The sequence below is a fragment of the Pavona decussata genome, unplaced genomic scaffold (assembly GCF_977016875.1).
Source record: "Pavona decussata unplaced genomic scaffold, jaPavDecu1.1 SCAFFOLD_931, whole genome shotgun sequence".
Taxonomy (NCBI): domain Eukaryota; kingdom Metazoa; phylum Cnidaria; class Anthozoa; order Scleractinia; family Agariciidae; genus Pavona; species Pavona decussata.
In genome coordinates, this window is record NW_028145948.1 from 59,093 (window position 1) to 71,400 (window position 12,308).

Genomic DNA, 12,308 nt, shown 5'->3' on the forward strand with positions numbered 1-12,308 from the left:
CGTAAGATTGCCACTCGCAATAAGTATTTCGGGTTAACTTAATGATGACATGCGCACTTGTTTTGACACACTGGTGTTGTTCACGGTAGCTCAGTTTCAACTAGCTTACGTAGAATTTAAGCGTTCGCGTGAGTTTCCTGCGTATTTCGCTTTTTCACCGGGCGAAACTTTAATTTTTCTATGTCATCCCAATTTACACGAGGAGTTAGAACCTTTTTAAAAACTTAAGAAAGGTAAAACCTGATAAAGCGATTCTTTGACAGAGCAATCCTTGGTGGTACTGATCCTTTATTATAAAACACACAATTAAAATACATGTTCTTGGATTTTGGTGCAGCACTCTTATTGGTTTAGAATAAGAAGTAAGAAAACTTTAGCTTCAAGAGATCAACCAACACAATTTTTCTTTTTTATGACAAGTGCTAACAAGTGAACCGGAATCATCATGGTTGAACATTTGATTGAACAGGTCCGGGGATACTCGCTCCTTTCTTACACTGCGAATGATTAACGAGCGTGCAAGTTCTGACAACCTTAAAACTAAGACAGATCTGTAACTGGCCAAGCCAATACCCCTGCCTTTTGCGACAAGCCTGCTTGAACGCTTGATCCAACCACTGATTGAAATCATCAGTATGTATATGCTATCTTTAAATAAGCGTCCCCATTGGTTTAGTTCTAATTAGGTTAACTAGCTACATGACCATACAGTATGACGTCAACAGTTGCTCAAAAAGTGTTGATTTCCTTCCACGGTTTCCATCACGAAGCTTGGCAAGCTTGATAACAATGTCGAATACTTGAATTACAATTCACTTAAAACATATTTCTATTTCTTTGCTTTGGATAAGAACTGTCAACCAGGTCACTCAACAACAGGACCCTTCAAGTGCTGACGATTATGCTGTTGCAGTTGCAGTGGCCTCCCTAGCCTCAGACAGCAAGCGGGACTGGTTGCGGAGGTAATGGCCTGGTGTCTTCCTCAGTGTGACGTGTAAAGACCAGAGTAGCGAAAAGTTTTCTACGAAATTCGCTGCTAAGTGGGAAATGGAACTGTTGGCATCGGCTATCCAGGTTATAACCAACTAGACTTTCGTCACAAATGGGTGTACTTGATCAGGCCGGAAGAACCAAAAGTAGTGATTGACGAAAACTGGAAACCAGCACAGCACAAACACCACACCATTTTTGCTAGTTAATTTTTTTAACAGGGGAAGTCATGAAGTTTAATGGTGATTGCTTTGATATTAAAAAAACAAAACAAAAAACAAAAACAAAAAAAAAAAAGATAAAGGTACGAATGTTAACGATCAGTGCGGTTCGTTTACACCAATTAAATACTTCTATTTCTAAATTTTTTTTGTTTACATCAATTGAAGACATGATTTTTCATAAATATAACATAGTTTGTGCTGGTTTGTATTTGCACATCTGCTTTTGATTTGACCCTCGTCCACAGGAAAATACTTATCACATTGTTCTTATTATCACACCCGCTCCCCTTGGCTTAGGGGAAATACTGTCAACCGGGTTACCCAATAACAGGACCTTCCAAATGCTGTCGATTATGCTGTTCCAGTTGAAGTGGCCTCCCTCGGACAACAAGCGGGATTGGTTGCGGTGGTAATGGCCTGGGTGCCACATCAGAGTAACAGACCAGGGTAGCGAAAAGCTTCTTGCGAAATTCGCTGTTAAGTACGACATAAAGGCAGGGGTTTATGGCACTGTTGGCATGGGATAACCAAGTAAAAATCACCTCCACTTCCTTTGGTAATAAGTGTATTTGATCATGTCTCACGTACCAAAAGTAGTGATTGACGTATAGTGGAAACCAGCACAGCGCAAAAAACACACACACGGTCACCAACAAACGCACCACCTTGCGCTTAGATTTTTCAGCGTTGGCCCGGTTGCTATCAGATACGTTTCCTGGAATTTGACGCAACCATAATTTACGACAAATTAAGGAGTAATTGATACCTGCTACACAAAGGGGCAAGACGTACAGCGTGATGAAACAAACGATATGGAAGGTTTTCAACACGCGATAAGTTTCCTCGTAACTAAGTGGGGTCATTTGGATCTGCCCACGGCCACACCTGCTTACAAGTATACGCGTCGGCGATGGGATCAAATACCACATGAAACAAGAAAACATATGGGATCATCAGAACAAAAGATAAGACCCAAATGGTTGCTGACAAAATTTTCGGTTTTCGGAACAACTTTTCTCTCAATGGATAGAAGATGGCGTAAAGTCTATCAAATGAAATAAACATCATCGTAAAGACAGTCGCTGCGATGGAAATCGGGATGGCATAGGTTAAAGCTTTACATGTGACGGTACCCAACGCTCCTCCAAACCATACAAAACCACGGTAAAAGATGAAAATGGTATAAGGCATCACTGTAAAAGTTAAAAGGAGATCTGCAACGGCAATGTTGGCGATGAAGAGGTTTGTTGCGCTCTTAGACGAAGATTTCTTTAATACTACAAACCAACCAAAGGAATTGCCAAAGAGAGCAACCAGAAAGATCACTACATATGCTGCCGTCATGCCAATAATGAAATTTGTTGAAACGCCGAGGGATCGAGATAGTGCCACTGTGTGTGATGTGTTTCTCCCCTACAAAAAATAGATAAAATAACTATAATTTAGTATCTAAGGCGGAAGCCACACTTATCAAAGACGATTTTCAGTAAGGTCGTCAAAATAAAACATTGAAAAGAAAACAAACAAACCATTAAAAAATGAAACGGCCAACAAACAGAAACTGAAAAGATGAAAAGGTCCACAACACACTTCTTGATACATCACACAATACTTACTTTGTAATATTAATAAAACAGATTATTCTAGCGTTGAAACAAAAACACAAGAATAGAACCATTACCATTTGCTCCAGTTACATAGGTGACATTCTCGGTTATGTCTGTCATCTCTGATATAAGAACCTGTGTGAACAAAATAATTCCACTTGATTTAAGAACGAATTAATATTATTGTATTATGTTTTGGTGATGTACATGCGCCGTGGAGTGCTCTTCTAAGATGCAGTCTGTGCGCGAGGTATTTTAAAGCGGTTGTTCCGAAGAACTATTTACCACGACCTCAAAATTGGAGTAATAAAAAAATCAAAGGATGAATGAGAAATGACCTTTTGCTTCTTAAATTCTTTTCAGGGAACAATGGACGGTCATTTCGGTTAGAAAAACAATTTTGTTTTATGTTTTCTCTTTAAACCGACCCCAACTCGGCGTATACTCTTAGAAACCCTAATATAATCTTGTTTTCTTTTATACAGGAAAACGATCACGTGACTGATGTGATAAGACAGCTTACTGTGACTTGCAACAAAAGATCGAGTCCGATTAGATTTCGGCATGATCCTCCTTAAACTTCTGATGATGATTATCGATTGTCAATGAGAGTGTGGCAACAAACGCCAGCTTAATCACCAGTTGACATCAAGATCCATCAAATGCGTGCAAGAAATTTGTCCCTTTTGGAACTGCACATGTCAGGGGCACCCAACAACTAAATCTTCCCAAATACGTCAGAAGTGCCTAAAATTGATTTTTGTATGCTTTAGAAACGTGTTTGGCAAATAAGCTGCCCTAAGAAATAATAATCTGTTCGGATATCATAGGGGAAGTTTGGTCGTGTCGAAAGTTGGAAGGGAACTTTTTTGTCTCATCCGAAAGTTATAGCTATACTGATGGGTCTTGCCATAGACATTTTATAATAAATGCATTGGTTCAAATGTTTATAACGTTTTTGAAGCATTTTTAATAACACATGGTGTGGTAACACAGACTTTTATTACGTCCTCCACTGCAGAAAACAAAGCGCTGTAAAATCACATAAGAATTTAAAGGTCGTTCTTTCTGACCGTGGTAGACGGGTTAAAAATGGCGTAAAGTTCGCTTCCCTCACCATAACCTGCGGTCAGGCTACCCTAATTAACAATCCCTTGTGAGGAAGCGGAAGTGAGGATGCTAGACGTTAGGTTTTTGTTCCTCCCAGCTTTATAGTATTAAGACTCAACACTTGCTTGCAACGTTTGTACATGGAAACAGATGCCAATAAATCAAAAAGCATGATAAGCTGCAATGCTGATCTACCTAAACTGTCGACTTTCGTCGTTGAGCTCTCCCTTGTTCCCGGCTTTGCCTAAAATCTCTAGACAAAAGACGCAGAAAATTTTAGAGAACTACTCTTTCCCTTAAAAGTTATTAGAAAATGCTAGCTCTAAACTGTTCATAATTCCAGAAAATTCCAGTGTCTCAAAAATCGTAAGCGAAGTAAGGGCAAAGTACCCGAAAATCATAGATGCTTGGAACAGCCACCGCAGGAAATATCGAACATTTTAGCTGTTCTCGAGCCATCGAAAATTCTAGGCAACCTTTGTTTCTCCGAACAGATATATCATAGAAAACTCTCGTTGGGAGCCCCTGACATGTCTTACCAGAAGCACTATTACACCCTTGTCCTCAGATATTCGGAGTAGTCCGGTCCAGGGTGAGTTTGTCGCAGCGTTGTTAAATTATCCCCAGTTATCCATATCTTAGGGTGCCTTTAGCGTTGCTCGCCTCTTGCTTACTTACTTATTTAATTACTTACTATACTTTATCCGTCCGCTTGTACCAGGGGGGGGGGGGGGGGGGTGTTGCGATAAAGGTGAAGCTTTCGATCAGTCGCAAGTCTGAAGGCTATAACGAGGGGGATGGCGTGTACCTTCAGGCTGTCTTTGACGCCTTATAGCAAATCCTTATTTGCTTCGTTCCCGGGTCAGTTTTTGATAGCTTTAATAATCTCTTTTGGTGAGAGTGGTCGAGGAAGTGTTCGTGAAGCTGTGATATGTCATTGTGGGAACAAGTGGGTGGCAGTGTTTTGATCATTGAAAATCATAATGGAGCTTCTGTTTTTGTTGACATGCACCAGACATTTTGAGCAACTACTGTCTTCCTTGTTTATAACCTACACAATTGAGAATGCTTTCATTAAGCCGAGTAGGAGGACGCATCTTGAGCATAAGCAAACGTTTGTGGGGCAAATTGTTAATCAGTTTATATGAGTTTAATTACATTTTCTTCAGAGTTAAGGATATCGGAAAAATCTGAGGCTTAAATCTGGAAATTCAGGCAGGAAATTATTGGCCGCTAACTTTATCGCATATTGTCTTTATATATTGCTGCAGGGTATTGAATTACCTTAATTTACAGTTCATAAGAATATATTTTTGGGGGGAGTTATTCTTGCCCAACACAAAGGAGATGACTAAAAAGGCAAGCCTTGAAGCTTGGACCGGAATCGCATCAAAGTAAATTCTACTTCTATTTAGACACACTTTTTGTCGATTTTAGCTTTTGAGAGCAGATACGCCCTCAATCAATGGGAACAATGCCGGTGAATGGATTCTATTTACCCTTCGATTTTAAGGAAAATTATGCTTTATTCAGATTTGATTACAGTTAAATCAATTTTAATTGACACACTAAAAAAACTTTTTATACCGACTATGAAATAAATGCCAGGTGAGGAATCGGTACCTTGATGATTCAATGGATATTTATTATATTCAACTGGTTTAGGATGTTAACAAATAAATCGAGAAAGATATTTAAACCAGACTTTTGAATGTGAGAATGACTAGAACTAGATTCGTGTAGGGTATGGTATAAATCAGTTTCACATGTACTCAGTACAAAAACAAAATTCGTCGATAACGGAGGTACTTCGTGCCTCTGATCTACTAACGGAGTTCCCTCTCGCGTATATTGCCTCTCCCGCGTTCAAGGTCTCTGTTCGAACCCCACTTGGGCTAAAGGAAGATAATGTTAAAAAAAAATCTTAAAAAGGTAAGTATCGTAGAGGGGGCATAAATGAGGCCGGTTATTAAACCTTTATGGCTTTCTTGTTTTGATCTTATTTTGGTTCCTGCCGGCGCCACCCTTTCAGTGAGGAGAAGTCTAGATCATCTTAAGATAAGCGAAAATGAATCCATCTAGGGCATTAACTTTCAAAAAAAAAAAAACAGTAATAATAATAATAATGACAATAACAATAATAATAATAATAATAATGATGATGATGATGATGATGATGATGATGATGATGATGATGATGATGATGATGATGATGATAATAATAATGATAATGTGTGTAATGTATAATTTGGGGGCTCACGGATTTATCGTTAAATCCGTGAGCCCCAAAATTATACATTAGACACCTAGCGGCAGGATTTTTGTAACATCCTGCACGTATGTCTGTGGGTGTTTTTGCTGTTCACACCCTAGTGGAACGTCATTTGTACTGTAAAATTTAGGTATAAAATAAGTTTCCCAAACTATCTTGTTCAATCCCTGACGAAGTGTGTAGTTTTCACACGAAATCGGTCGGATAATAAAACAAGTTAACAAGATTCGTTGCTGTGTGCTGCACACTAGTACTTATTTTTAAAAACTCATCTAAAAACAATCGAGCTATTTTCGATTGTCATTTCCCGCCAGGAAAAGAAAACGTTTGGAATAACTTATGCAAAGAAATGAAAATCAGCTAATCAAACTCACTTTGTCTGTTTTGGGGTGAGACGTCGCTTCAGGACGTGTAGAGTAAACAGAAATTTAGACCCTTGACGAGAAAGCTAGCTTTTTTATGTATATGGCCCATAATCTAGTGTGCAATAAGCTAAAGGTGAATTTTCAATCTATCGGACCATGTCAGAAGTCAATAAGTGTGGCTAGTAATATATAGATCAAGTGTACTATTTTTGTCATAAGTAACTACGGGACATTAATTTCATGTATTTTCTGTTGGTCACGAGAATTGCTGTGCACGATTTTTGGACTCCTTTCTGAAAACTATCGCCGTTTGTATTGAGTGATGCTTAATCCCTTAATTCCCGGAAGGTAGAATGATCATGTTAATTGCTACAATTCCTTGAAGCATTGGCTTATTGCAAATTGCGCCACCTTGTTCAACTTGTTCCTCCTATCGTGAGTTGAAATAGTATTTCTAACAACTCACGATAGGAGGATTATTAAAAATCTGTCACTAAGTTTGCCTGAGAAATTTGAACCAATCGCTGCAACCTTTTCATATCGCCAATGATGGCTGTGAGTTTGGGCAATGTATTAAGGTGCGCGCGCATAAATGGCAAATACGAGGTCGGATGGGCAGATTTCACGCATGTACCTATTGCCACTTCTCACCTTTAAATGCATGAGAGAGAACAATCCCTAAAACTCGAAGAAAAATAGGTAAAGCTCAGCTTTGACTACTGATGAAGAAAATGAATAAATATACGTGCTTACGATGTGATAGCTTCTATGAAATTTAAATTTCAAAAAATCAATTAGTCACGTTTTGCTTGAACAACTTATCGGCCGGTGGCAGTTAGGTTTTCCTAGCAACAATATGGTATCCTTCTCTTAAGGAGTCAACAGAACTGCATGCCACTAAAATTGCTTAAGATCAAATGTGGCTGCGGCGAGATTTGGTCCAAGACCTGCTTCTTTGCTGCTACACATACATACATACATACATACATACATACATACATACATACATACATACATACATACATACATACATACATACATACATACATACATACATACATACATACATACATACATACATACATACATACATACATACATACAGTATAAGAAGTGTTTGGCAGAAAATGGGCAAAAATACTTGCCCATTAAAGTCCTCTTTGAAGGTATCATTGCAACTGTAAGCAAAACTAAAACGTTCTTAAGGGGTTATCTTTTGTTTGCTATTAATTAGTTTTAATATTCCTAGTTTATATAACTTGTCATCGTATCCTATTTGGATACCAACCCTTATTTGAGCCGTTGGATAACTTTAACGAACAAATTTCTTGGGATCTAAGAGGCAGCAGGTACTCTGCTGCTCTTATTGGTTCTTCTGTCACTTCTGGAACAAGTAAGCACCAGTACAAATCGAATGAAGGTCTGAAAATCACCCAAGGATATTTTGAATAGAATAAAATGAATTTCTCTGTGATTAGGATTAATGACGTCACTTGATGTTCCTAGCCAACTGTACTCTATCTAAACAAAGAAAAGTCGAAAAATCTTAAATAACTTTTGTGGCTGTTCTTTGTATTAAGATGTTCGTCACAATCTTCTCAGTACGTCTTAACATTCATGTCTCTACAGAAATGAATGCCACTGATTCTCCAAGCGCACCTACTAATACGACCGCTTCAGCAGATCTGTACTCAATCGCAGCGAAGATTGTTTTGATCTCAGCCTACGCCTTCATCTTCACGATGGCGCTGTTCGGCAATTCTATTGGATTGTACGTGGCTTGCTCCAAAGGACCTTCACGACGAATAACGGATCTGCTGATTAAAAACTTAGCGATCGCCGACTTGATATTTACCGTTACAGTTATGCCGGATGCAGTGATTTTCATAATTTACGAAGGCCCTCGATGGATCGGTGGTACATTGGGCCATGTTACTTGCAAATTGGTATTCTATGCCGTGCCAGTGTCTATCGCTGCTTCTGTGATAACATTGACTGTCATTTCTTTTGATCGTTTCTGTGCCATTTTCTTCCCTCTAAGCCAGGCCTTGTTCCATAAGCACAAAACCATCACCGCGATAATTTGGCTCATTTCCTTGATTACCATGGCACCAAACTTGCTGCTCTTCCAAGTTTTCCAGGATGGTGAACGATATTCTTGTTACCAGGTGTGGCCATGGGCTAAAGACTTGGAAGAAACATTTCTCGCCCTGAAGATATTCCATGTGATCGCTTTTGTCCTTTTGTATGCTCTTCCACTGTTGATAATTGCAGTGGTTAACAGCCTCGTTGCGCAACGAGTATGGTTTCACAAGTCGCCTGGAAATACTGCCAGTTTTGACAGAACCCCGGTTGAAGTCACAAGACGGAGGACCATCAAAATGCTGGTCGCCATTGTCGTTGTCTTCGCATTGTGTTGGTTGCCCACCTACGTGAATCACTACTTGATGTTTTTTCAGCCAGTTGTCTGGGATGAGGTCCCCATCGTGGTAGGGCATTTGACGTTTTGGGTATCGCATGCGAATAGTGCAATAAATCCCCTCCTCTATATCGCTTTCAATAAAAACTTTCGTTACGCGTTTATGAACGCCACGATCGCTCTCTTCGCATCTCCTATCCGTGCTCTTAGCACATGCACGGCCTACATTACAGAGAAACAATCAACATCAGACGCCGTACAGCAGCAAAACGATTTGCCCTTAAGACCAAGACATCACGGTGGATTTCGTGTGGCACCCGTGACATGGAAACCACCAAAGACGCCAGGTGTTCGAAATGGCCCCGGGAAGACCCGTGAAACCAAACTGTAACCCTTTAAAACTGTAAATGGTTTGAACCCTTGAGTCATGTCATAAGTACGTAAATGATAACTGTCCGGGTGAGTGTCGATCCTGAGAAGGACTGTTTGAGGTGACGTTACCTCGAACAGTCTTTCTCAGGACTACGCTCACCCGCATGATCATAATTTACGTACTTATGTAATATATTTTTTGCTTCTTTGCGACGTTGATGGCAGTCATTTTACCTAATTATACGTGTCGGACTGGTCAATAGGCGTAGTACATGTACTCTGTGGAGGGCAGTGCGCTCAAAGGAGGTTACATACGACATTTCTGGTGGAATTGCTAGCCTTAATATTTGAGGTGATAAAGACAAGAATACTTCTTTTACATGAAGCTTGCATGGCTAGTGAAAGAGATCTAGAAATTAAAGTTCAGTTATTTTTGTCGGTCCTTGTGGCGTTTACTGGACAGGTGCAGATGAAAGTTTATGGTAAAAGAATTAAACGGAACGTACTTTCTATTGGTGCTGATACCTGTCACCTATTCTGAAAAACTGCTTGGCCATTCTTTATTGGTCGTTTTACCATTCTATAACTCAGAAAGGTGAATAGTTTTGCGTTAACCACTGACGCGGGAATTCTTTGCTCGAATTTTATGTAATTATCGATCATTATGATAAAACACAAAGCCGACTCTGATATCACTTTTTCTGTGAACGTGACTGCCTAAACTCTGTATTTGCGCATATGGAACACTCTTTTGCTGCAATTTGCCTGTCACTACTACAGTCGCCTCTTGTAAATTGTGGCAGCGTGTTACTACATCTTTCGATAGAAGGGTATTATGAAAAATCCTATAATTGCAATGACAAAAAGCGACACGTGTCGAAAACCAAGTTATACTTATTGCCAAATTAAACGCAACAATTACTGAACAGTTTCATAACCAAACGCATTGAGACATGCGCTTCTGCCTGCTTCTGCCTGTAGTGGTTTATTAGGCGTTTTACAATGGTAAACCTATTATCGGAGGTTGTACCATCTGCCATGTAACTGAGCTTTAAAAACTGCACACCCCCCCCCCCCCCCTCAAAAAAAAAAATCATTACTCTGTTTCATATGCTCTTGAAACTCTTATCTTTAGTTGATCCCGACTTGTCCTCACTTCAAGGGTGGGGTGCAGGAGCCAAAATAAGATCAAAACACTAAAGCCATAAAGGTTTAATAAACGTAACGGCCTCATTTATGCCCTCTCTACGATGCTTACTTTTGTTTTAGGCCGGGTGTTTTAAAATTGTGTTGTGAACAAGTGCTACGTGTATCCCTTGCACGAAAGAGATCTGACTTCCGGTTACTTTAACCTGTCAAAATGTACTATTTAATCATTGTTTTAACACCCATTTAAAACACTTTTGCGCCCCCACCCTCTCCCCCTCCCCTTTACCCCCCCCCCCCCCCAAAAAAAAAAAATAAAGAAATAATAATAATAATAATAATAACGTATAACCAGCGAACTATCGAGTTCGGAACACCCTCAAAAGTTTCTCCATCGTATTTTAATTCTTATGATTCTCTTCTCACCAAAATAAAAACGTACGAGGACTATACATCTATTTTACGGTCACGTTATTGGATAGTGAACATCGGTCTGCCAAAGTTTTACCTAGCATTTGGTAGAAAAAAAAAAAAAAAAGAACTTTTCTCTCCGCCATGGCCACGTTTCGAACTCCCGAATGTTTTGACTGGGCGAGACCTGGTTGACTGGGCTGGGTGACTGACACGAACAATACAGAAAACGACAACAGGGATAGGGTATTATGAGAAGCGACGCGTCACGTTACTACGTGACGGCCGCTTAAAAAAAATGAAAATGGTTTAAAATAAAGACGGATGAACAGGAACTGTTCCAAAACAATAAAGAAAAGTAAAAAATAAAAAAAAAACCCTTGGATTTCGTTAAGAACAAGAGAATACGGGTTGTGGTCAGACGTCTGTCATGTCCTTGATCCCCTACAGCTTAGTAAAGTCCGTCATGTTAGCAAACATGGGGTGTACATCAAAGATTGCAACTCACAATGGTCTTAGGGTAATTGAAAAAACGCCAACGACAACGACAACAAAAAGATGGCGCTAGTTGTGAAACGCGTGTTGACCACCGAAATCTAGTTTAAACATGAAGAACTCAATAAAATCCACTTGCGTTTCAGAACAAAAAGAAGGTAAAACAGGCGTATAACAGCATACGTTTAGTTTTTATTATTTGTATTTCTTGAGGAGATTCTTACATGAAATTATCGGTTAACACCATAGTGACAGAGACAAGGAAACTATCCTGGCAAATGTTTTTACTAATAAGATATTCCACTGAACAAGTTTAAAATAAAGTGAGGTACTCAAACTATTAAAATATTTGACCAAAAGCGGTGTGTACCTTAATTTTTAGGGTTATATTTTTCAGGGTTATATCATTCTACAGCTAAAGTTATTTATATACAAGGTGGTTTTGAAGCTTCGTATATTTAGTAGTAATTACCCCGCGAACACCAATATTTTCACAAATTGAGCTGTTGTCGGATGAACTTCAATCCTGAGTTGAGGAAAAGCCTTGCGTACCTTAATATTTAGCCTTATCGTTGACAATGTTTTGCTTAAAAATGTATATCATTGTACACCTTAAGTTATTTTTATACAAGGTGCTTTTGAAGCTTCATATATTTAGTAGTAATATACCGCGCGAGAATAATTTGATCTGTCTTGTTGTGGGATGAAAACTTCAACCCTGTGTGACAAGACCGCGAGTTAATATGGAATTTTTCTGACCAAATTTCCCTGTCTTAAAGCTTAAGAAAAGCGACTCGTTCAAAACCATAATCCTTCGGGTACTGACCCTGATCCTATCAAGTCATTTGTCAGCTCTTCGGTCACCATCTTGGATCCACCATCTTGGATTTCTTGATA

General features: G+C 39.2%; 1 protein-coding gene and 1 pseudogene across 1 annotated transcript; one reads left to right on the forward strand and one right to left on the reverse strand.

The window, feature by feature from the left end:
* Nucleotides 1-1,307: 1,307 nt before the first annotated feature.
* LOC146448418 (neuropeptide SIFamide receptor-like) lies at nucleotides 1,308-2,588 on the reverse strand (annotated as a pseudogene).
* Nucleotides 2,589-7,927: 5,339 nt separating this feature from the next.
* Nucleotides 7,928-10,437, forward strand: LOC146448419 (RYamide receptor-like). Its single transcript, XM_085102591.1, has one exon. The coding sequence runs from the start codon at nucleotides 8,149-8,151 to the stop codon at nucleotides 9,376-9,378; it is 1,230 nt and encodes a 409-aa protein (XP_084958717.1). The 5' UTR covers nucleotides 7,928-8,148; the 3' UTR covers nucleotides 9,379-10,437.
* Nucleotides 10,438-12,308: the final 1,871 nt, after the last annotated feature.